The sequence below is a fragment of the Aspergillus costaricaensis genome (assembly GCF_003184835.1).
Source record: "Aspergillus costaricaensis CBS 115574 unplaced genomic scaffold BO79scaffold_9, whole genome shotgun sequence".
NCBI classification, from domain to species: domain Eukaryota; kingdom Fungi; phylum Ascomycota; class Eurotiomycetes; order Eurotiales; family Aspergillaceae; genus Aspergillus; species Aspergillus costaricensis.
This window is the reverse complement of record NW_020291809.1, coordinates 1,003,849-1,025,232: the sequence shown is the minus strand read 5'-3', so window position 1 is coordinate 1,025,232 and position 21,384 is coordinate 1,003,849. Positions and strand designations below refer to the sequence as shown.

General features: G+C 51.8%; 9 protein-coding genes and 1 non-coding gene across 10 annotated transcripts; 4 read left to right on the top strand and 6 right to left on the bottom strand.

Annotated features, from left to right (window-relative positions):
- Nucleotides 1-148: 148 nt before the first annotated feature.
- On the bottom strand, nt 149-1,097 carry BO79DRAFT_208294 (YjgF-like protein). The gene is made up of 4 exons (XM_025682359.1): nt 907-1,097; nt 725-738; nt 453-626; nt 149-347 (listed from the first exon to the last, which is right to left on the bottom strand). The coding sequence occupies exons 1-4, from the start codon at nt 950-952 to the stop codon at nt 201-203; spliced, it is 381 nt and encodes a 126-aa protein (XP_025541852.1). The 5' UTR covers nt 953-1,097; the 3' UTR covers nt 149-200.
- Nucleotides 1,098-1,262: 165 nt separating this feature from the next.
- On the bottom strand, nt 1,263-3,536 carry BO79DRAFT_208293 (uncharacterized protein). Its single transcript, XM_025682358.1, has 2 exons — nt 3,084-3,536; nt 1,263-2,877 (listed from the first exon to the last, which is right to left on the bottom strand). Exons 1-2 carry the CDS (start codon nt 3,204-3,206, stop codon nt 1,468-1,470), a joined length of 1,533 nt encoding a protein of 510 aa, XP_025541851.1. The 5' UTR covers nt 3,207-3,536; the 3' UTR covers nt 1,263-1,467.
- A 737-nt stretch (nt 3,537-4,273) lies between these two features.
- Nucleotides 4,274-4,346, top strand: BO79DRAFT_t78. Its single transcript has one exon. It is a non-coding gene; the product is annotated as a tRNA-Lys (tRNA).
- Nucleotides 4,347-7,951: 3,605 nt separating this feature from the next.
- On the top strand, nt 7,952-9,261 carry BO79DRAFT_170202 (adenine phosphoribosyltransferase APT1). The gene is made up of 2 exons (XM_025679522.1): nt 7,952-8,621; nt 8,695-9,261. The coding sequence occupies exons 1-2, from the start codon at nt 8,123-8,125 to the stop codon at nt 8,847-8,849; spliced, it is 654 nt and encodes a 217-aa protein (XP_025541850.1). The 5' UTR covers nt 7,952-8,122; the 3' UTR covers nt 8,850-9,261.
- A 12-nt stretch (nt 9,262-9,273) lies between these two features.
- Nucleotides 9,274-10,302, bottom strand: BO79DRAFT_208290 (gamma-glutamylcyclotransferase family protein). The gene has a single exon (XM_025682357.1). It carries the CDS (start codon nt 10,106-10,108, stop codon nt 9,323-9,325), a length of 786 nt encoding a protein of 261 aa, XP_025541849.1. The 5' UTR covers nt 10,109-10,302; the 3' UTR covers nt 9,274-9,322.
- A 759-nt stretch (nt 10,303-11,061) lies between these two features.
- Nucleotides 11,062-14,633, bottom strand: BO79DRAFT_191942 (seven-hairpin glycosidase; the record flags this gene model as incomplete). Its single annotated transcript, XM_025680860.1, has 4 exons — nt 14,399-14,633; nt 13,949-14,319; nt 13,328-13,893; nt 11,062-13,275 (listed from the first exon to the last, which is right to left on the bottom strand). Exons 1-4 carry the CDS (start codon nt 14,527-14,529, stop codon nt 11,062-11,064), a joined length of 3,282 nt encoding a protein of 1,093 aa, XP_025541848.1. The 5' UTR covers nt 14,530-14,633.
- Nucleotides 14,634-15,110: 477 nt separating this feature from the next.
- On the bottom strand, nt 15,111-16,635 carry BO79DRAFT_83089 (uncharacterized protein). Its single transcript, XM_025689804.1, has 2 exons — nt 15,505-16,635; nt 15,111-15,431 (listed from the first exon to the last, which is right to left on the bottom strand). The coding sequence occupies exons 1-2, from the start codon at nt 16,348-16,350 to the stop codon at nt 15,231-15,233; spliced, it is 1,047 nt and encodes a 348-aa protein (XP_025541847.1). The 5' UTR covers nt 16,351-16,635; the 3' UTR covers nt 15,111-15,230.
- BO79DRAFT_226766 (uncharacterized protein) lies at nt 16,376-16,795 on the top strand (the record flags this gene model as incomplete). The annotated part of the gene is made up of 3 exons (XM_025683821.1): nt 16,376-16,392; nt 16,454-16,627; nt 16,705-16,795. 3 exons carry the CDS (start codon nt 16,376-16,378, stop codon nt 16,793-16,795), a joined length of 282 nt encoding a protein of 93 aa, XP_025541846.1.
- A 1,499-nt stretch (nt 16,796-18,294) lies between these two features.
- Nucleotides 18,295-20,014, bottom strand: BO79DRAFT_244352 (WD40 repeat domain-containing protein). The gene is made up of 5 exons (XM_025685361.1): nt 19,773-20,014; nt 19,658-19,703; nt 19,518-19,598; nt 18,700-19,455; nt 18,295-18,645 (listed from the first exon to the last, which is right to left on the bottom strand). The coding sequence occupies exons 1-5, from the start codon at nt 19,914-19,916 to the stop codon at nt 18,593-18,595; spliced, it is 1,080 nt and encodes a 359-aa protein (XP_025541845.1). The 5' UTR covers nt 19,917-20,014; the 3' UTR covers nt 18,295-18,592.
- Nucleotides 20,015-20,183: 169 nt separating this feature from the next.
- BO79DRAFT_244351 (TRAPP complex core subunit BET3) lies at nt 20,184-21,296 on the top strand. The gene is made up of 5 exons (XM_025685360.1): nt 20,184-20,338; nt 20,400-20,408; nt 20,513-20,732; nt 20,814-21,005; nt 21,085-21,296. The coding sequence occupies exons 1-5, from the start codon at nt 20,301-20,303 to the stop codon at nt 21,202-21,204; spliced, it is 579 nt and encodes a 192-aa protein (XP_025541844.1). The 5' UTR covers nt 20,184-20,300; the 3' UTR covers nt 21,205-21,296.
- Nucleotides 21,297-21,384: the final 88 nt, after the last annotated feature.

The window sequence follows — 21,384 nt, the reverse complement described above, 5'->3', positions numbered from 1 at the left end:
GATTGGAATAGAAAGAGATCTTATCAACAATTTGTCCATGGTAAGCAGGTAGATGATCCCGGGTCCGGCAAGACATCCGAAGTAGCCATCGATTAGTAAATCACCGATACGTTCTGTGCACTACAAACCTAGCACCTAGATACTTAGACTTCAATCTCATTCATATACACTCACTCAGCTATATAATAGAGAGAACCTTTCTAAGCAAGAGCAATACACTCAATCTCAACAGGGACACCCTTAGGCAGCTGCTTAACAGCAAAGCAAGAGCGAGCCGGCTTGTGAGCAAAGAACCTGGCGTATTCCTTGTTCATCTCATCGAAGTCGGCCATATCAGCGAGGAGGACCTATATTCCGATAACATCCCAAAACATTAGCTCAGCCCTATATCCATCCATCCCCCTCTTCGTTCCTTTCTGGGGGAAGGTGAAGGAAGGGTATATAATACGCACCGTAACCTTGAAGATCTTCTCCACGCTAGAGCCAGCCTCCTCGACAACGGCCTTGATGTTCTCGCAGCAGAGACGGGTCTTCTCGGTGACGGAACCCTCAATCAGGACGCCGTCCTTGGTGAGGGGGATTTGACCGGAGAGGAAGATCTGGCCGTTGACCTTGATGGCTTGGGACTTTTGATAAGGTTAGTATTGCTGTTGTGGTGGTATTGGTGGCTGGTGGGGGAAGGAGGGGAAGGTATGGATGGCGGCGGGGTTTGGATTTCTCTTACGTAGGGGCCGACGGCTATAGTTGGGTTCAATTGCTGTTAGCTTGGGTTCTCTTGAGGATTGTTATGGTGGGGGTTATTTCTTGGAAGGTATCCTTTCTCTCTGGGATGAGAATACCAGGGAAATGAATGCTACTGCGTCTCAAGCAATGATAACGTAGTAGAGGAGAGGGGGAAGCACTTACGCTGGGCGGCGCCAGCAGTGTGAACGATGTCAAGACCGGTGGACATGGTGACGAATTGGTATGGGATGCGAGATGGGAGACGAGAGATGGGGAGAGAAGAGTGAAGAGGGGAGGAGATGAGACGAGAGGAAGTACTGAGACGGGAGAAAAGAACTCGAGAGGTAGCGGAGAACATGAGGGGAAGAGATGGGGGAAATGGAGAGATGCTAATTGAAGGTTACCAGATGTTTCCGCGGAAAAGTCACCAATCCAGGCCCGCCCCGCCCGACATCGGTGGAGCTATGGCCGGTGAACTCTCGGATTCATCTACGTATATCTATCTATCTATCTACGTATTCGGGTGGAGCTGTACAATAGAATATTATTATCAGGCTAGTATTGACATGGGAATTTGAACGGAATGGCAGTGCGGTACTCATAATTCAAAGATGGAGGGTATGGTTCATCATAAGCAGGCGGGAGTCATAGCATCGTGATACAGTATACAAGCAACAGGTGGGGATATCAATGCAAATGTGTATGCCAGAAACAATCAAATCATGTCATCCAGTCAGCCAACTTCTAGGCTAGCCCCTTCGCCCCCAGGTTGCTCAACTGCTGCATGAACGCAGCTGTCTGCTCTGCGGAAAACCCAAAGAAGACAGGCCCGTTGAACACAATATTGGCTGCTGGTTTATTGGACGGACTGGGGGTTTCACCGGGCAGTTCGCCATTCTTCTTCTCGGCAGGTTCGTCTGCCTTATCCACTTTAACAGGCGTGGGAATGGTCTCCATCTTGGCTGGTGGTTTGTCACCGGAGGGCGCACCATGTCCGAAGGGACACCCGCCCTTCTTGGGCGCGTTAGCGGGAGGAGCCGGAGCTGTGTGACCAGGCGGCGGCATAGAGGACGGGCCTGCAGGCGCGGCATTGGGAACCTTGCTGGTTACTGCATCAATTGAGGTTGCAACCGGTGCAGGCGGAGGGGATTGAGGGGGTGATGCGGTTGGAGGTAGAGGCGACACCGGAACAGGGATCCCCCAGGGCCGGCTTGGGGATTCGCCGACACGGATTTCACGCAAGGGACGGTCGAAATGGCCCTTTCGCTCTTCATCCTCTTGTTCGGCCGCCGCCTCTTCCTCCTGCTCTTCTTTGATGGGAGGATGCATGTCCGACTTCATGTCAACTTCCTGTGCCCATTTCTCCACCCTTTCCGCAGACGAGCTAGAGGGTGCCGTGCCATTTTGACTCGGCTCTGGTAGGAATGCTTTATGTTTGGCAGACAAGCCTTGGATCATATTGATAAGGCTACCGTACTTTGCATCCAGCTGCCGCATGGTCTGCCCGTCCCGCTGGTACCGTTGGACACAGATAGCATGGCTTCTAGGGATCTCATGCTTGTGCCTCTCAACATAGTCGGCAATCTCCTCCGGACTATGTTGGTCTAGATACCTTATGGGACAGCGAGAAACCGGGCAGCGAGTGGCCGAGGACCGCGTCGAAGGGGCCCGACTCGAGCGTCTATCACTCTGCTCGGCCTTGATGGGGTCTAGATCGGCATGTCCGCACGCATCCCCGTTCTGGTCCTTTAATGGACTGTGCGTCCCATTGGACACCCCATTTTCAGAGGTCTTATTGTTATGCTTCGCAAAAGGACAACGCAAACTTCCCTGCGTGCCCTTGGTAGTGAAGTCTTTTTCTAGGGGAGCAGGCACTCCGGCTCTCGTCGCCACAAGACAGGAGTCGAACTCCGAGAGCTGCCTGGACTCATGTGGTGGTATGATAGATTGGTAACATGTCAGCCCTTCCGTTATAGCGGTCAGGGCAAGATCTCCTACGTTTCCAGACTCGGCCAGCGCCTTTACTACGTCCGGAGGTTTTATGTTTGGTTTGGGATTGTGATCGTATTCGGCATAACGACCGAGCATCTTATCCGCGACGACTTTCGTATGACCGTCAACTCCACCGGGGAGCTTTCCTGCGAGTTTCAAATACTGAGAGCATGTTAGCATATGCATTCAAATATAGATAGATATGCGTAAAACAGTGCAAGTGTGTAAAGTCTCATCAGATAATACATGACTTAATCGGTCACCGCCGCAGATGCGACTCCTGATCTAGAGCTAATCGATTTTTCTCGTCCTTTGAGACAGCAAGATGGGTGGGGAGGGGATGAAAACTGGATGGATGGGATATTTACCTCGTCGGAGGCATATTTCAGCCTTTGCTGCAAGCTCTTCTCCCTGCAGCTGAGTTGTTGGGTGGTGAGCAACAGAGCTTCGAAAGCTCTGGCCAGGGTTTCCAGCCGCTGGTCTTGCTGCATTTCTGCAGCGATGGGTGCAGGAGACATCATGAGTCAAGGTTAGGTGTTACAGTGTGATAGATATCTGTACATCAGATGGTCTGGCAGGGCACTTCTGCACTGAGCAGAAGTGCGCAATGAGAACATCAAAGGGCGAGTGAGCCAGAGGAGCAAAATAGCCTCAAGCCGAAATAAATAGGCGGAAAGCTAAGCGAGTTGGCCCGTGCTTTGCCACGTGATGTGTGCTGTTTTGGGAACAACCCAGATACCTCCGTTATCTGTACGCCGTAGTGGCGGTTGATGCTGCAATGGATTTGGATGACTTGTCTGTGAGGATATCGAGGGGCGAGGTGTAGTAGTTTAGCTGCGAGTAGTTTAGAATAACATAAGGTTGGGCAGATCAAGTACAGAAGAGATAGTTAGCTGGTGGTGTGACATCAGGCATGCATTTGGCGGGTCTCGCTCGCGGGCTGGCCCGATTGCAGGCATTGTCGGATGTAACTCGCTGTTCGTTCCGGTATCAATGGCATTTGTCTATGACGGTCATGAATATACTGGCGATTGGCTGGGAATTCTACCAAAAGTTGACCGCTGCTATCCGGTACTTCAGTCGTAGCATGCTCGTAGGTCGTGTGGCAATTATAGTCGTGTTGGCCTGCGTCTACTTTGGCTTGCAATCCTACCTGGTAGTTCGCGAACGTGTGCTAGGTCTGTTTGCACCAGGGACTGGGTGGTAAATCATTGCCAGGCCATCATACTTGAGGCAGGGTGTGGTAGGGCATGTTAATTAAACGGCCCGTTGCCACTATAGTACTACATACTGAGTTACTACAATATATATCGTCAACCAAGGAGACATTCATATCCCATTGTTGTGGCCTAGGAGTACTATGTGCATCATTTCTGATCCAGTAGATTTATAAGAGCTAGGAACTCCGTCTCAATAAATGTGTAGTAGCGAAAGAAGGCTGTTTAGGCATTGCGGTATCGAAATTGAATTCGTTGGAAGGGAGATTGATGCGAGGATGCTTCGTATCGGTTTCTCAAGAATATAGACCCGTATTGTGCGCCGGCATTCAACGAGCATAGCCCGGCTAGCTCAATCGGTAGAGCGTGAGACTCTTAATCTCAAGGCTGCGGGTTCGAGCCCCGCGTTGGGCTTTTCCTTTTTGGTATTTTTTTTTTTCTTGATACCCACCTTCTTTCTTCTCCCTCTCCCCATATTGATGCTCCTGTATCAGCCGCCAACAAACACTGACAGATTCTACATACCAACCACTGCCTTGATAGGTCCAAGATTATGCATGACTATTGGCCATGTATCTCTCACTACCCTACCCCCCCCGCTACAGTACTACTTTGGACCTCGGCCTGAAGCGCCCAGTGCACACACATCGGTGATGCGGTGGGATGTCCTCATCGGGAATTCCGCACAACCCCGTCCCTACAGCTCTTCATGTTATCCAATATGCAGCATGTACTCCGCTGCGCTCTGGCGCAACGCACACGAGGATGCGCGAAACGCGACGATCTCGCCGTAGGGTGCAATTCTGGACCGCCTGTTGCGGCCCGGACTGGTCAGGAAACCCTGACCACAAGACGGCCAGCTATCCGTGCGTACATGGCGTGTCTGCGCCATGCATTAGTAGCATGCATAATGCTGCCGCACCTTTGGCTGCAGAGTACCTACCCGCCGTCCACCTACGTAAATGACTGCTTCTCACGTAGCTCCCGGGAAGGAGGGCGTAAAATAGGTGTACCATCCGGGGTCCTGGTACATATTCCTGGATCACAACAGTACGACTACTGTATTATTGTCATACCACAGAAGTCTTCCAGAAGTTCTAGAAGACACACGCTGAGGAACGATGCTTTTGCGCCGCGGGGTGGGAAAAGAGACAGACCATGGGGCACGAGGCCATCCAGGACCAATATCGACGCAGCGATTGCACAGCACACATGCACCAGAAGTTCCGGACTTCCTCGGATATGCGATTGGGATAAGCCTGGTGGAGTCCAATTGATGGTACCTGGATTGGTAAGGAACGTGCGCGTTGGGTCGTATCGGTCGTCGAGACGGGTCGGGGTGCCGTGTGAGCACATAATAAGCTTCAATTTGACCTCATAATTTGTTTATCGGTTGAGACCAATCGCCGAGCTATCTTAGTTGCCTATGGTGGATACACTAGCTTGCATATACTCCGAAAGTGAAGTAGGTATGGCGAATCCTCTGCCCATGTCTTCCAAGTTAACGCGCCGAATTATCAGGGACAGGTCCGGCCGTCAATTGCATCTCTTCCGCGGAACGGGCCAGTGACAGCAACCTTGTCGCCTACCAAGAGACTCCAATTTATACGGCAGCCACGGATTTTAGTTCCAATGAGATCAGAGGCAGCTCATCAGCATGAACTACTTCGAATCTGTTGGGCGAAGCATTGAAGCGTGTGCTAGGATGCCGTTATAACCGCTGCACTTCGGAAAATGGAACCTCAACAGATATTGGTTTAGGTAACCCCCAAACCCCGGGCCATAGGGCGCTGTGAGCTAATGAAGACTAGTATACCACCGGGGTGATGCGCCGGAAACGCCGCAACATTCAGCCAGCCGGCAAGCAACGGGCTCCTCGAACTCGAGCTTCTTTAGCATCCCTCGCCTACCAAACAGGAAACCTGTACACCTAGCTAGGACAATGTTGAATGGGACCTCAGCGTGCCTAGGCAGACGCGGCTGGCATGGAGGACCTATTCCAACAATAAAGAGCGATTCCGTAGCGGGCTGATTGTCAGCCACCAGGGCTTCGTCACTAAGACACGGCCGGGGTTATTGGAATAAGCCAAAACAACTCAAGGAATCTGGCCAAAGACAGCACCCAATGATCAAGCCATGTACCCCGAAGAGAATGCTCGTGCAGGCAGCGTGCCACGAACGCGAGTGTATGGGAAAAATAAGTGAAGTCTAGAACGATGAAGGGAAACGAAGAAGGGAATTGCGCCGATCAGATTTGTGGCATACTTGTCACATAAGGTGATGCAGAGGAGGAGTTGATAGGTAGCGGGCCCGACTGAAACATGCTCAAAGGGAGGCCGATGAGAGGACTAGACTAGATAAGTATGAAGGTAGCCTATCCCAAAACAACCACCGATAATTGCAAGACCATTGGCGAGATGGTGATGCTGCAGGTCCAAGTTGTCAGCGGCGGCGCTCCTAATTAACCGGCGATCCGGTAATTTACGAGTCTTGAGGGGGGAAGGGGATGGCGGGCCAGCCCATCCCAAGTTCGATAGTTGGAGACTATCCTGGATGAATCCTCTAGCGCGTCCGTCGAGCCAGCAAATCGCCGGGCTTATCGTCTAGCGTGAGCGACCACAGCGGTGTGGCCAACCGGTTCTTGATCGCTCCCGAGCTCCATTTGGATGGCCCAGTATTTTCACGTGTGGCCTGGACGGGGTCTAGAAGCCGGTGCTTCGATCGATGGTGGTTGTGGCTGTGAATGCTGATGGCCTCTCAGACCAGAGAAAACCTGGGCTGCCAATGTCACACCACGGGTGAGGACGTAATGAAGCGCATTATTTATAGAATGGGATTGCGAACCGCGGGGACGATCAGGCGGTGGTGAATAATGTAGTAGTGTTGCCCGTGCCGGGGAAAAGCAGAAATGCTATCCGCTCGGCTTAAGGATGGAGTCAGTCCAGCACAGCATGACGATCCCCGGCGGTGATTAACTCCACCGATAGACAGTGGTCAGTACAGAACAGTCAGGCCCTGTCCAGTGGATTGTTTCAGGAACCTTGTAGGTGCCTTACTACTACCCACCTGGGCAGGGAAAAGAGGTACAGCTGGCAGTAATCACACATTTACACCGTAAGTCGCTGCAGCGGAAAGAACGGTAGGGTAACAAGGTAATGGATTAGTAGCATGTTGTATTGAGTAGATAGTATCAAGTCGAGGTCCCAGCGCAGTTGACTCGACCTGTCCACTGGCAGACAATTCTGGCAAAGGCCCGATAGAGAGCGGGTGAACCAGTGAGAGTAATGAATAGCGCGAGGGGTGCATAACCTGGAATCAGTGACTTGCATCATGGCGCCATTGGCGTAGTACGACTTTGGACTGGCTTTAGACGGTTATACGCGATATAGTTCAGCCCGGAGGAGGGGGTGTCCCTCCCTCCACGGATGAGATTGGACTGTTCTCTGAAACAGAAGGCGGACAATGCTTTGGATATGAATGGATGACAGTGCCAACGGATCACCTCACTGACTCACGTTCTGACACCCTCCCAGATGGGCTGATTATAACCATTTGAGTCTGGATGCTGGCAAAGAAAGGAAAGGAAAGGTTCTCGACTTCATTGATGGAGGAGGAGGGGCAAGTCTGTTCCGCCGCTTACCATACATACCACCATGCAGGTTCGTTTCCATACAGTACCCGAACTTGCAGGTGTGTCGTCTGTCCAGTCATACTGGTTCTAAATGCGTTGTAACTAATGTGGGCTACAATAGATATCATGAAGGTTGGACTAGAATATTGAATGTCTTCTAAACTTTGCATAAGCTTTATAACCATCAGAATTACATGTTGGGGACACAACCCTCCAAGGTGACACCTTCCAGCAATGATACAGTCATGGAGAAGGGAAACTTACAGGAATATGACAATACCACAGAGATAGATAACTGTAATGTCAATACCAGCAGATCTTCACCATAATTTTCTTATTTCCTGTTTGGAACATTTTTCCCTCACATTTCCCCTCCTTCGTCTTTTTCGTTTTCTTTTCTTTTTTTGCTTATCACGCCGATTTCAACTATTTTTACCTTTTTCGATCTTCCTCACCCCTCACCTCCTGGTCTGCTTTTGCTCCCCTCCTTCTACTCCTCCCCCCCTATTTTTTAGTCTCTCTTATTTCTTTCTCTTCCTTCCTCTCCTTCTCTTTCACCATGTCTCAACCAACTTCTACTCCCCCCGTGCAACCTCCTCATGCCACCACCGCCGCCCAAGTCGCCGGACAGTCCTCCTCCTCTTCCGCCCGCACCACCGAACTCGCCAGTCTTAAAGTAAAGCTGCGTGAGGCCCTGCGCCAGTTCCCCGACTTCCCGTCCCCGGGCATCTTGTTCGAAGATATCCTCCCGATCTTCGCTGATCCCGTTCTGCACGAATCCCTGCTCCGCTGCCTCGAGCTCCACATTCTCGAGAGCAACGGCGGCCAGAAGCCCGATGTCATCGTTGGTCTGGAGGCCCGTGGCTTCCTGATGGGACCTAGCCTGGCCCTGCGCATGGGTGCTGGCTTTGTCCCCGTTCGCAAGCAGGGCAAGCTCCCTGGTCCTTGCGACACCCAGGGCTACGAGAAGGAGTACGGCACGGACTTCTTCCAGATGCAGTCCGATGCGATCAAGCCCGGTCAGAAGGTGATCGTGGTGGACGACATCATTGCTACTGGTATGTTTACTGTTTCCCCTTCTCTTAATTTCACATTTCAGGTGCGAGCATAGTTGCTGATCAATTGAACTAGGTGGTTCGGCGTATGCGGCCGGTGAACTCATCAACCGCAAGGGTGGTGAGCTGATGGGCTTCGTTTTCCTCCTCGAGCTCGAGTTCCTTCACGGACGGGACAAGCTGCCTGCCCCCGTCTACACTCTTCTTACTGGCCAGGAGACCAAGGCTTAAATGACCCTATAACATGCATTCGAAAAACATTCTTACCTGTTCGGACTACTGCACCCACAAAAAGAGAAAAAACACATACACGCTCGCTCGCTACCACTCCTGGGAAGTGGTCGAACATGCCGCAGACACTGCGGTAGCAACCCCACGGGGTTTCGCCAGAGATCGCTACGGAATCGATCGCATCGACTGGATGGTCGACATGGGGCATGATAGAACAAGCAATTGAGCTCCCACCCGCCGGGAACGGCACCGAAACGAACCTGACGTGTTTACTCCACCAGGGCTATAAAAGTTAAAATACTTGATGTTTACTTTTTTCTTACACGAGTCGATGTCAATCAGGCGTGGCATGGAACTTCAACATTTTTGCATAGACTATGAAATAGCAATGACACCATGAAATGTAATAATACGCTATGCTTATATTATAGAAGATCTAGCAAGACATCTATGTCTATTCTATATCAACCCAACTAATTCAACGGAATAGCCGGCCTCATAACCTCCTCCGCCCACTTAGCAGGCAACCCAAGGGCCACCGACTCGCGAATCGCCCGGTTCATCCTGGGCACATACTCCGCCTTGGGCGGACCATTCCGCACCCTCACCTCATCCACATACACCAACACGGGCACCGCCTTGGCCTCATTCCCATCAACATTCATCCACTTAACCACCTCCGCCTCGACAACCCACTTGTTATAACTCCCATGACCCTGCTCCTTCTCCCTCACCATGCCCTCCACCGCCCCTTCCTCAGCAGCATCCGGAGCTGAATAGTCCACGCCCTCAAACCCATCGAGGATCCTCTCATCCTCCTCTCCCATATCATATAATACACCGTACACGGCATCCTCGTCAGCACCGCCAGCAACACCCACCTCGCCGGTCGAGATGCACTCGGCTTGCTGCTTCGAGACGCACATCTCAGCGGGGGGCACGACGTTGGCGTAACCGCCCTCGTGGATCAGCCAGCGCCATTTGGGAAGGCGGGCGATGGCGAGCGGGATGGAGGAGGAGGGTAGGGCGGTGCAGCGGGAGGCCATTTGCGTGGGGGAGAGGTTGGAGCCGTAGGCAAAGTAGAGGGGTTTAGCCGTACCACTAGAGAGGGTGGTTGTGGGGGGTGGGGATGGGGTTGTGGAGGTGAGTTCGGTGAGAGTTGTTGTGGTGGTTGTGGTGGGTTTGGCTGCTGAGGTGGCAGTAGTGATGTTGATGGGGGTGGTGGTGGTGTCGACGTCGAGGTCTGTGTGGAGATGCATTTTGTTTGTATTGAGTGAGAAGTTTGGTTTGTAGTGGTTGTAGTTGTGATAGTAGTTGTGATAGGACTGGTATATAGATGTATATTCGAGAAAAGAGTGAAGAGTAAGAGAGAGTGTGACTGGAATAAAGTACCCGAACCAATCCAAATGAATGTCTATAAGAAAAAGACAAGTAGATAATAACTCTTGCTTTGATTCAAACCAAAGACTACCAACCCTCTAAAGAAGAAAGAAAAGAAACCCAACTATTTATAACCCATCCATCCATTGCCCCCCTCCTCTCCTCCAAACCACTAAAATCAGGGACACATTCCAAACCACGTAAACCTTAAACCTCCTCGCTTTCAATTTCGCCATCCCGCGCGCCGTTCGCCTTACATTATACTTTTTCTGTTTCGGTTCTAAATCGGCAGGGACGGTTTGGTTTCTCTTCAACGAATAGATCGATTTTCTCCACGGGGGGGGTTTTACCGTTTCGACCAATCGGCAAGTAACTCTGCCCCACCGCCACTTTCTTCAGCCTGAGGCTGAGCAAGCTGAGTCATCTGTGCCACCCCTTCCCCGTGGCAGCCACAACTACCTACAACCAATACCTTTCCTAACCATTAATCTTAATGGCGACATTTGACGTGACGGGCGGATCTTCGGTTGTGGAGGTTGGAGGGGGGACCCGAACGATTGCCGATCAATTTTTTATCTTTCCGTTTCGGAGGTTTCCGTATGGAGGTGGCGAGAGATTGAATGGAGATCTTCGTTGAGTTGGTATGTGTGTATGTCATGGGTTTGGCTTTGGTATGTTAATGTGCAAGGTGGGAGGTGGGAGAAAGTGACGTGTACTGGGAATGTATGCTACTACGTATGTTATTATACTATGCTATGATGCTATCTTAGGTCGGTAGGTAGGTAGTTTACTCGTTGCAATGGCTATGTACCAGGGTAGTACATATGTCGTCTCACAAAATATACAAATTATTGATGGGAACACCCTGCGATCGTACCGAATATCGCCGTTTGATTCCCACTCCCGTCGCCTGTCGCAGTAGCTCGTATGTCTCTTGCCCTCCGCCTACCATGACCACGCTGAGCAGCTGGCGTCGCGGGACGCCCGCGGCTGTCATTTGCGTCTCGTCCAGATGGGGCCGCACCAAATAGGGTTCTGCACGGACCGCGGCTAACCCGGGGGTTGTGGTGGTGGTGTCTGATCCGTCGTGCTGGTCCTCGACTTCGTCATCGTAGGAGACCACGATGACGAGTTTCAGGGCGTACCGGGAAGGCGGGTACGCGGCGATGTTGCGCAGCTTCTGTGAGAAGCTGCATCCGCCGCGCTTGATCACGAGCACCTGGTGGTTCTGTGCAACTTCTCGGAGGATGCGGTCGTCGCAGAGATCGTCCGCGAAGTAGATGCTGTTCCAGGTGAGGCGTTGCTTGGAAGGGTCGCCTGTGATGGAGACGGTTGTGGCGTCTTCCACGTCGGGGAGTGGGGCGGAGCCGAGCCCCGTGGAGATGGCGGCCGGGAGCAGGAGACGTAACGAGGTTGGTTTCTTCTTCTGCGGCAGGCTGGTCTGGCCTTGCACTTCATCCCGGAGGAGAGTGGATAGGGTGTTGACCAGCGAGGAGAGGACGGTCTTCATGCTGGAGGTCGATGCGTCTACGCTGCCGACTTTGCTGTCGACGGCGCTGGAGCCGTGGACGATGGCTCCATTGGCACGTCGAGGTGCAGCTGGTTCATGACTATCATCTGAATCATTTCGTCGACGGATAGACTCTGGGATAACGTCAATGACGATGTCAACCATGGCGGTGTCGCGAACCCGCGTGAAGTTCGGGTCGGTGGGGTCGAGGACATCAAATGTGATTTCCCGTAGAAGATATACCTTCTCGTCTTTGCCCAGCGGCACGTTGTTGATCACCTGGACTCGGAATTCGTCCCCTTCTGCGCTGCCGGTTTCTCCTAGCACGGGGACATCCTGGACCATACTCAGCCGTAGGCCCCCGATGGCTTTGATGAAGATGCCATCGCGCACTCGTTCCAGCGATCCGGGCCCCACGACCATGCCGGGAAGCGCGGGGAAAGAGATGTCGAGCGTTGGGCGAATTGTCATTGGTGCGCTGGTCGCGTTAAACGGGACCAGCTCTGGAGGCAATGTCCACGGGAAGAATGTGTAGTTGGTGGGCGACGACAAGTCTGACACTGATACGCTCGGGTGGTCCCGAGCATAGTCCAGAAGAGGGCCTTCCGCTACGCCTCTACTCGGCATAAGATGTAGACGTGCCAGGTTCGCGGCGTGGAACAGATCGGACCGAGCCGCAGTGGATGAGACTCCTAATGTAGGAGGCTCAGGTGCTGTTGGGCAAGTCAAACCCTCGCTTTCCACATCGACCGGTACCTGCTTGCGCTCAGCGCGCTGTGCTGTGCTGTTTTTGGGTATAATAAGAGGGTGGCCCTCGGTGGAAAAGACGAATGGCTGATCTAGCTTGTTGAGGGGATGGTCAAAATCGTACAGCAGAAACATGTACTTGGCAGTTTCACCCAGGAAGAAGCTTTCCATGCGGTCATTGAGCTCGCCGTTCCGGACGTCCTGAATACCGGCCCAACCGCACTTGGTCCAGCATCGCCGTTTCAAATCCCGCAGTACCATCTCACCGACATGCAGGTACCAGGGGTCCTTTGTCGCTCGGTAGAGGTAGTAAGTAGATTCGACGAATTCAGGGCGGCCACCGTACCAGGAAAGGCCCTGCTCAATGTCCCCAGTGGCGACATTCCATCGTTCAGGCAGTCCGGAAAACCGAGTCCAGACTGCCGTCGTCAGAAGATGGATGCCGATAGCTTCGTCTACCTCTCCCGCCAAAGTAAGAAGTCCGGGGTAGAAGGCGCTGAGACTGTCGATCCAAAAAGCACGAGTCGCTCCGGTAAAGATGTCTCCCTGGATTAAGTGCGGATGTTGATGACCCTCTCCTCGGTACAAGTGACGTTTGATCGAGGCATGAGACTCCTCCCAGACCTTCAGAAAGGCATCGGCGGAGTGCTCATATTCTGAAAGTGGCAAGAAATAGTCGTCCAGAACATGCCATGGGCTGCTGGTATTGACCGGGGGTCGTTCCCCTGACGATAGTAGCACGTAGGACTTGAAAGCATACTCGAAAAAGCTATCAATTCCTGCGCCAATCTGAGACATCGTATTGTTAGCCACGCCTAGATGCACGTGCTTGAAAACTTACCCCGGTGTAGGAATGAACCCATCTGCCGGATTCGGCATCAATACCAGACCCTATCAATCCAATATCACTCCTCCTTGCCCAAACGGCCCAGAACGCCCGCTTGGCAAGTTCCTCATACCGCCCATCGCCTGTAAGCCTGCTCAAGACCGTAAACTCTAGAACCAGACTGCCAGCGCCAGCGCTGCAAGTTTCCGTAGTCTCAAAGGTCGAGGAGCGGCGAGGCTTTTGGCACTGTTCAGGATTGGCTTTGTCACACGTAGGGGCTGCATTGAACGGCGAGTTTGCGTAGTACGGCTGCCGTTGCACTCCGTATTTCAGGTTCACTCGAGGGTAAGGGAGACCAGTATCCGTATAGAACGCGGGCAAGATTCGATTCGCAAGATCGACAGCAAGTCGTAGAAGTTGGCCATCGTAGACAAATCCGTCCTCCCACTCGATGCCGTGACTACCTTCAGGGAAGGAATGTTTATCCCAGGCTCTGGCGAAGTTGGCTTCGGCCTCCGGCGGATTGTATCCGCTGATAGGAAGATCGCCCACAGCAAAAAGATGAGCGCTGAGTAGACCACCTAGAGAGAACCATTAATCGATGCATACTCTCCATCCACAAGTTCCGATGCCTACCTAATCCTCGAATCACCGTCTCGAACACCTGCACTTTGCTATCCATATCGAACCCTCGACCCCTCTGGCCCTGGCCTGCGGGGCCATTGGATCCATCACCGTACAGTGTAACAAAATCCTTCACTCCGTTTTGAAAGTAATCCCACGCCTTCTGGCCCTGGTCGGGACTCGAGGAAAGTATGGCCAGGGAGGACAGACTGTCGATCAGAGTCAAGGAATAATTTCCCAGGACATCGTTGAGCTCTGCATGCGCGGGATTATCTCGGTCGCGAACCAGCGGACGGCATGTTAGAGGGCGTAGTTCGTCTTCAGGAAAGGCATGCTCGAGATAGTTGTCGAATCCGTGGTAGAACATATGCTCTGTCTCCTTCCTAGATATCGAAAGGTGTCAGTCGATCGGCCACAATACCAGGGAAATTAGAGATCTCAGTTATGGGTGGTGAGATTTACCTGAGCTCCTTAACCTGATCGGTCCGCATGCCCTGGGCCATGGTGAGCCACAGCGCCAGCTGCAAGACCCAGGTCAAGATCCATGCTGAACGGAGGGCGGACATCTGCGAGTGCCAACATCCCGAGCGCATTACCGCAGTAGCGAAACAGTTATCAATGGCATGGGAGCGCGTTGATGAACTGTTGAATGTGGAATCCCCGCAGACCGGCGAACTGAATTGCCTCCAGAGAAAGGGTTTCCTGGAGGGAAGAGGCTTGAGGGGAAGTTGGTGGTGGCAGCGGCGCCGCACGTGAGGTCGTATTCAATCCGCGGCGAACCAATTTGCGGCCAGATATCCCGTTCACATTCTCTCCACTCCCCCCTTCCCTTCGGACTACAGGATCCCTTAATTCCACTATGGGGGATGTCTACATTATTAATACAGATTTTTTGATGAATCAGCTTGCTTACGGTGGGCCTCGTTCCCGGATAATTTCACATTTAGACGGTTAAGATGTACTTTGCAGTAGAAAACCAAGCTTAATGAAATAGCGCTCAAACAATGCTGGCCGGATAGATCAGTGTGTATATGCCAATGTAACTCCCGCTTCATCCAAAAGAATCAAGTATAAACAAAACGAAGAAACAGCATATGGTTGGTGATGAGAAAGTCGCCAAAAAAAGGAAGGAAGCAAAGTCACAGGGGATATCTCGAGCAAAGGAAATACAGATGAAGGTGATCACAGTGCCGCTATATAAAGAATTTTGCGGATAACGAGACGATTGTGGATGTCATTGTGTCGGTGAATCCAGCTTCAGTATGTCGAGAAAAGAGAGAGGGATATGTACGGGTCACGGTTGATGCCCTGGTTCTTCAGGAATGCGCCATTGTGTGAATGATCGGGGTTGCGCTTCTATCACATAGTCGACGCCGTTGTCAGAGGTGTAGCTAGGCGGCCGTGGGATCCGCGATTTGTTGCTCCCATGCCTGCCAACGCCCTTTGCATTGCTATTCTCGATGCGCTGCCAGTACAGCAAGTCGGGGTTGATCCTCTGCATAGTGAAGTCAGTGGGGCTGGTCACCATCTAGGAAACATATGTATTTTGTAAACATGGCGATACTTACCACACTTTCTCGCCAGAGACCGTAGGCCGGAGGAGGCGCCGTGACCTTTTCGCGCACGGCATTCGGGCTCGCTGCTCCGACGTCCTCATCGCCAGCTAAAATAACGTGGATAGGACGCGCTGGTTGCGCATAGCCGGCTGGCCCTGCCCTGCTGGGTATGCGGTTCGTAGCGACATCAGAGTCAGGCCGTCGTAACAGTGCCATCAAGAAGCGCGTGAGAGAATGACAGAAAACAATGCCAAGAATTAAGATCATGAAGATGAGAAGAATTTGGAGCTCTCGGCCCAATGTCGTACGGGAAGCAGCGAATGCAAGGTAAATGGCGATAACGAGTATGAGGAAACATGCGGATATAACTAGCGTGATCAGTCGCCTCCGCAGTTTCTTCTCCTTCAGCCGTGATACGAACGATTGCCTGCATCGGAGGTCTTCAGGGTCTGGCGGGGGGTGTGCTCCATGCGAATCTCGTCCTGAGCGCGCATGCGACCGTGCTTCACCGGAGCTTCCTGCTGCTGCGGACTGCAACTCAATTGGGACATACGGTCCTCTTGGCGCATATTGAGATGCAGCAGCATCTCTAAGAGAACTATGCGACGGTGCTGGTCGACCAGGTAGACGCGATTCGCGACGCCCAGCGCGGTCACCAAGGATTCGTTGTTCCAGGTCGAGACGATGGTCGGCTACCCATGATGTGAATCGCTCCTCCCGATTGGGAGCTCGTTGGACTTGGTCATCAGCGATTGACCCACTGGAATTGACATGCGAAGAGCGATCGGGCGAGAACATGCCGGGGATCGAGCTGGAATGTGTTGTCGATCCCGAATGAGACAGCTGAACCGATTCCATGTCAACTCAAACTAGCAGTCGTACAATGACATCTGGACAGACGCAGGGCGCGACTTTCAAGTGCTTCGCAGAGATCACTGATGAGTATTATATGCGTCGATAGTGGGAACTCCAATCGCGTATATGATATGTTCTGCGTCGATATGTACTGCCCACTTCCGCATTCGTTGAACAACACACAAATAAGCGTCGCGGGAACGCAGAACCGGATGCAAACCGCCTGGAATGAGGGCCTTTACGACGCAAAGCGGATAATTGCTAGCGAAGGCGGATATCTGTGGGCTGAACTGGGAAATTGGTTATGATTTCGGACGCTATACATTCATAATGAAGATCGAGCCTGGGGTGTAGGAGGGGGGCCCAGGGGAGAGCAGCATCAGACGCAGGAATCCCGATCGCGAAGTCACAGGACACGGGCGATGGCGACCCAAAGGCAATTAGATAGCAAGAGGATTTGGTGGAATTGTATCGGGATAGAGTAGAAGAAAAGTGGATTTTGAAACGAACGCGCAGAAAAAGCGAAGGAACAGGGCGAGCACCAGGCCAGCCGGTTAGGAGAGGGCGATTCGGTTCAGCACGGAGAGCGAGAGTGAGAGAGGTTCGACGAACAGTAAACTATTATACCCGAATGATAGTTCCGGACGGAGAGGGCATAAGATATCACAGGGGAAAAAGCAAATACTAATGGGCAGATGCCGATAAGAATGAGGAGGTAAAGATGAAGAAAGTGGAAGCAAAAAGAAACGTTGGAAAAAGATACTAGTAGCAGAGCCTCAGATGTTGTTGTATGCAAGCAAGAACGAAAGATCCATACTATGAACCCGGAATAAACAATGAGATGGGGAAAGCGAGCGAGAGAGAAACAGAGAGAAAGGGAAGAGCTGAGAGAGGCAGAGAGTAACTAACGAGAGAGAGAGAGAGAGAGAGAGAGTGACACTTCCCGTTCCCCAATGGGTAATTATTACGGGCGACTAAGAGAAGGGAAGTGGTGCTGCTAAGCAGCTTAGTTGGTTACAGACAGTTTCTCTCTCTCACACGCAGGTCTTTCCTAAACAACTTTTGATAGTAAGTAGTAACTTTCATTTTGCCCTTTTGATATTATTATTAGCCATCATTTCCCTATCCTACCCACTTCTCTACGTATAACTGACGAAACTGGAATCCAGTTTGCACAACCGGCCTGATCCGATAAAATTATTATTAGTAGCTGGTTAGCTGGTTGATGGACTGCCGAATGCTGATTTGGCGTCTCTCCTCGTTCCTCTGCTTTAGGGGCTGACCATTTTACCCCTGGATGACCCACGTTTGCCCTGATATAGACACGGACACCATTCAATACTAAGTATAGCCACAGCTCCCCTCCCTCGGCCCCCTCTCTTCCCCCCCAAAACCAAGTCCGAGCTGTCCGATAACAACCCACAGCTGCTGCATAGCTATTGATCTTACGCCATAGCTGTCTTCATCTAAGAATTGAACTATACTAGTTCACTAGTCTGGTCTAACGGACCTGTGCACTGGTAACAGTACATCTGTGCTCCTTGACACTCTTCCCCGTGGCATCATCAAACTTATCGGACTCTCTCACTTTCGGTTCTGACGGGCCGATGCTTGGATGCGGGTAAAGATTATACTACCAATACTAAACTAATATTAAGGATGGCTGTGGCTCCTCGCGCCTGAAGGAAGCCAACTGTTTCGGCCTCACAGTCAGGGCCCCCTCTCTTAGGACCCTCTTCCCAAGGGGGCCAATCGAGCGCCAATGAATTCCTCGACGCGCTGGTAATTTTTCATTAAAAGCGGCTACCACAGCTTACTGAGACAAAGCTGGCCCGTAGCTAGGGTCACTTATCGCCATAATCTTCCAAGGTTACACAAATGGAGTGCGAGCCATTATCATTCTGACGTATATTATTACACTTGTAAGGCATTGAATAGATGGATATACTGCGCTCCACGGGAGGTATTCAAATAATGGTGGTAACCATTACCCCGTCATGCGGCCGGCCGTTCTCCCCGGTCTACCCAGAATGGCTAATCTACCAGCCTTGGTTGACACATTTCAACCGGCAAGCAAGGTTGATGCTGGAAGGTTCTCTTGCCATCACTATTCGCCACAAGTCTAGCTCAACTTGATGGAGCGGGGACCCGGAATCTGTTGTCATAGATAAATGCTGTTCGTAATGAGACGGATTAAACTCGCGATTGTGTTGGCTGAGTGGGTGTGCTGCACATGCGCTTCCCCTCACTTGCCAAGTTCACCGAGCATGAGCGTTCTATCGGACGATCCCGAGACAACTATAGACAGACATTAGTATACCAACGACTTTCCCCAAGCCCGGTGTGACTTACTGATGGGCTCATTGTTTGGTGAGAACCGGACGTCATTAACGGTCCCCTTGTGTCCTGGGAGCTTGTATAGGATTTTGCCGGACTTCGAGTTCCAGACTACGACACTTCTGTCACCGCTGCCCGCCGCAATCTTCTCTCCACTTGGGTCCCAACTAGCCCGGATAAGGTTCTTCTCCAGACCGACCGGCGCCCCGTCAAATGTCCTGACGTGTCGGTTGGCCGGTGCGAATGGCCGGATGTCCCACGTGCGTACAGTCGAGTCGTGTGAGTTGGAAAGAAGAGTTTGCGAGTCGGGAGAAATTTCGAGCGAGGTGATGGTTTCCGTGTGTCCCGCCATGGAGTAGACGATGCCCTTCTTCCGTAGATCCCAAGCATGAATAGTGTTATCAATGCCACCACTGTAGATTTCGTTACCCGCCTCCGAAAGCGCCACTGCCGTGATGGGCAACTCGGTTTCCAGATATTCGATGGCATCCTTTTGCCGGGGATCCCAGATGCCTATGCAGCCGTCGTCACTTGCGCTAACCAGCAATTCCTGGCCTCTTTTGCTTATGTCAAGACAATTGATAATCTCCTCGTGCCCAATGTGCCGGCGTATCCTTTGTCCGGTCTCGAGATCCCAACTAGCGAGCGTCATGTCGGCTGATGCGGAAAATAACGTTCTGGAGTCGCGCGACCATTGAAGATCAAGAACTGCTCCCCGGTGACCTGATAGCGCACCATAGTTCTCGCATTGTCCGTATGTGTTCCAAAGCACTGTTGCCGACTCTGCGATTAGCCTGCACCTTCTAGCCACTATAATCAGACGAAACACGTACAGATAGATCTATCCATTGAGCCCGAAGCAATGTGCTGAGCAGTGGGATCAAACCGCACCGAAAAGATTTCACCAGAATGACCTAGTATTATCCATTATATGTCAGACTTAGTCGTAAGTCACCGGGGTGGTGCAGCTCACCATTCATTTCCATAATCGGTGCTTGAAGCCCGCTGGTGCGGGGAACCTATAACCAAGGTCAACAATGGAACCTGACAAAAACCTCACTTCTCCAATAACATGAGACAAAGCATACTGATTGAATCAGAGCTCCATTTTGCGACGAGCTCTGGACGATGGCTGTGCTATCATTGAGACCGGCGTCGGACTTCTTTCGCTTGACGACAAGCTGGTTCGATGAGCCAAAGGCTTCTTGCGCAGGTCGCTTTTCCCCCGACATCGTTGGAAGTAAATTCAGCGGGCGAGCTCAATCAATGGGTATGCGAGTCGAAGTAGGGATGGAGGCTGAGTGTAGAATGCAATCAAGCCTAGTAGCTGGGGAAATCTGGACTGGACGCGCCGAGCCGGACTAAGTCTTGCGTCCGAGGCTCTAAGCATGGTTTCTGCGTAAGCGCCAACCAGCCGCGCTAGGCGCCGAGCGCTGGTCCACCAGGCGCGTGAAGCTCCGCCTCAGGCCCCCTCGGTCCACCGAATCAAGCGGGGAAGAGTGCGCATTGCTCTTGTCATTGTTTACCAGCCGCTTGCAAACTTGAGTTATTGTGAGATTTTGCGTCGTTTATATTATTTACTTTGACTCCGGGCTTAACGAGCGTGATTAGCAATCATGTCATCTGCAACAAAAGCGTCTAGGATTGGGGAAGAGTAAGCTGTTCATTTACCTCCCTTGACCAGTAACCCCTTACTAACGTTCTGAACCCGACAGGCTGTGGAAGTCAGTAAGCTGCATGCGCATAGTTGGCGCTCGAAGGCCCCTGAGGAACCGAGCGAAGCCAGCTTGAAACGGACGGACAACTGACATACTCCCGACCTTACCAGGACGAGAGTTGACAAAGTGAACGCCGAGTTGGTAACATTAACGTACGGTACAATTGTCGCGCAACTTTGCCAGGACTACGATGGAAACTACCAAGAAGTGAACAAGCAACTGGAGAAGATGGGCTACAATATTGGAATGCGACTTATCGAGGACTTTTTGGCCAAGTCGGGCGTGGGCCGTTGTGCTAATTTCCGGGAAACAGCGGATATGATTGCAAAGGTATCTTGAGTCCAACAGGCGGAGCACTCGGCCGAAACTATATGGACCTCTGTGAGCTGACGAGTGTTATGCCAACTGCAGGTTGGGTTCAGGATCTTCCTCAACATCGCGCCCACGGTCACCAACTGGACGAGTGACAACAACCAATTCTCTCTCATATTTGAAGAGAACCCGTTGGCAGATTTCGTTGAGCTGCCCGATGACGGACGGGCTCAAGATGAGCTGTGGTTTTCTAATATTCTCTGTGGAGTTTTGCGGGGTGCATTGGAGATGGTAAGACGGCGTGCTGCAGGGAGTTGATCTGTTCTCTGCTAGCCACTTCCATGCATATCTGTGCTAATTCTGGGAACAGGTGCAAATGCAGATCGAGGCGCATTTTGTGAGCGACGTTTTGCGGGGCGATGATACAACGGAAATGCGGGTATCACTTGTAAGGTACATTGAGGATGAGATGCCACCCGATGAGGAGTGATAGCGTCAGCCGCATGGTTCTGAAATTGTTTATACACGTAGAGGCGTCTGGTGTTATGAGGGTTTAATCCGCCGATCTGGAGCTGCAGTTACCAATGAATACTACCTCTATTACGATTTATGACTGATACTGAGTCTTGCATCTGTAACTCCAGCCTAGAGTTCTCGCACTAAACCCCAT

Excerpts from the sequence above, each read along its gene's own strand:
- BO79DRAFT_170202 (XM_025679522.1), top strand. The coding sequence starts at position 8,123 with ATGTCTCAACCAACTTCTACTCCCCCCGTGCAACCTCCTCATGCCACC. Across the intron at positions 8,622-8,694 it reads GGACGACATCATTGCTACTG|GTGGTTCGGCGTATGCGGCC; the intron begins GTATGTTTACTG and ends CAATTGAACTAG.
- BO79DRAFT_244351 (XM_025685360.1), top strand. The coding sequence starts at position 20,301 with ATGTCATCTGCAACAAAAGCGTCTAGGATTGGGGAAGA. Across the intron at positions 20,733-20,813 it reads CAGCGGATATGATTGCAAAG|GTTGGGTTCAGGATCTTCCT; the intron begins GTATCTTGAGTC and ends TGCCAACTGCAG. Across the intron at positions 21,006-21,084 it reads TGCGGGGTGCATTGGAGATG|GTGCAAATGCAGATCGAGGC; the intron begins GTAAGACGGCGT and ends TTCTGGGAACAG.
- BO79DRAFT_83089 (XM_025689804.1), bottom strand. The coding sequence starts at position 16,350 with ATGGAATCGGTTCAGCTGTCTCATTCGGGATCGACAACACATTCCAGC. Across the intron at positions 15,432-15,504 it reads GTCTCTGGCGAGAAAGTGTG|AGGATCAACCCCGACTTGCT; the intron begins GTAAGTATCGCC and ends TTCACTATGCAG.
- BO79DRAFT_208290 (XM_025682357.1), bottom strand. The coding sequence starts at position 10,108 with ATGCATCTCCACACAGACCTCGACGTCGACACCACCACCACCCCCATC.
- BO79DRAFT_244352 (XM_025685361.1), bottom strand. The coding sequence starts at position 19,916 with ATGTCGGGGGAAAAGCGACCTGCGCAAGAAGCCTTTGGCTCATCGAAC. Across the intron at positions 19,704-19,772 it reads ATGGAGCTCTGATTCAATCA|GTTCCCCGCACCAGCGGGCT; the intron begins GTATGCTTTGTC and ends CCTTGGTTATAG. Across the intron at positions 19,599-19,657 it reads ACCGATTATGGAAATGAATG|GTCATTCTGGTGAAATCTTT; the intron begins GTGAGCTGCACC and ends GGATAATACTAG.
- BO79DRAFT_208294 (XM_025682359.1), bottom strand. The coding sequence starts at position 952 with ATGTCCACCGGTCTTGACATCGTTCACACTGCTGGCGCCGCCCAGC. Across the intron at positions 348-452 it reads AGAAGATCTTCAAGGTTACG|GTCCTCCTCGCTGATATGGC; the intron begins GTGCGTATTATA and ends ATCGGAATATAG.
- BO79DRAFT_208293 (XM_025682358.1), bottom strand. The coding sequence starts at position 3,206 with ATGCAGCAAGACCAGCGGCTGGAAACCCTGGCCAGAGCTTTCGAAGCT. Across the intron at positions 2,878-3,083 it reads TGAAATATGCCTCCGACGAG|TATTTGAAACTCGCAGGAAA; the intron begins GTAAATATCCCA and ends ACATGCTCTCAG.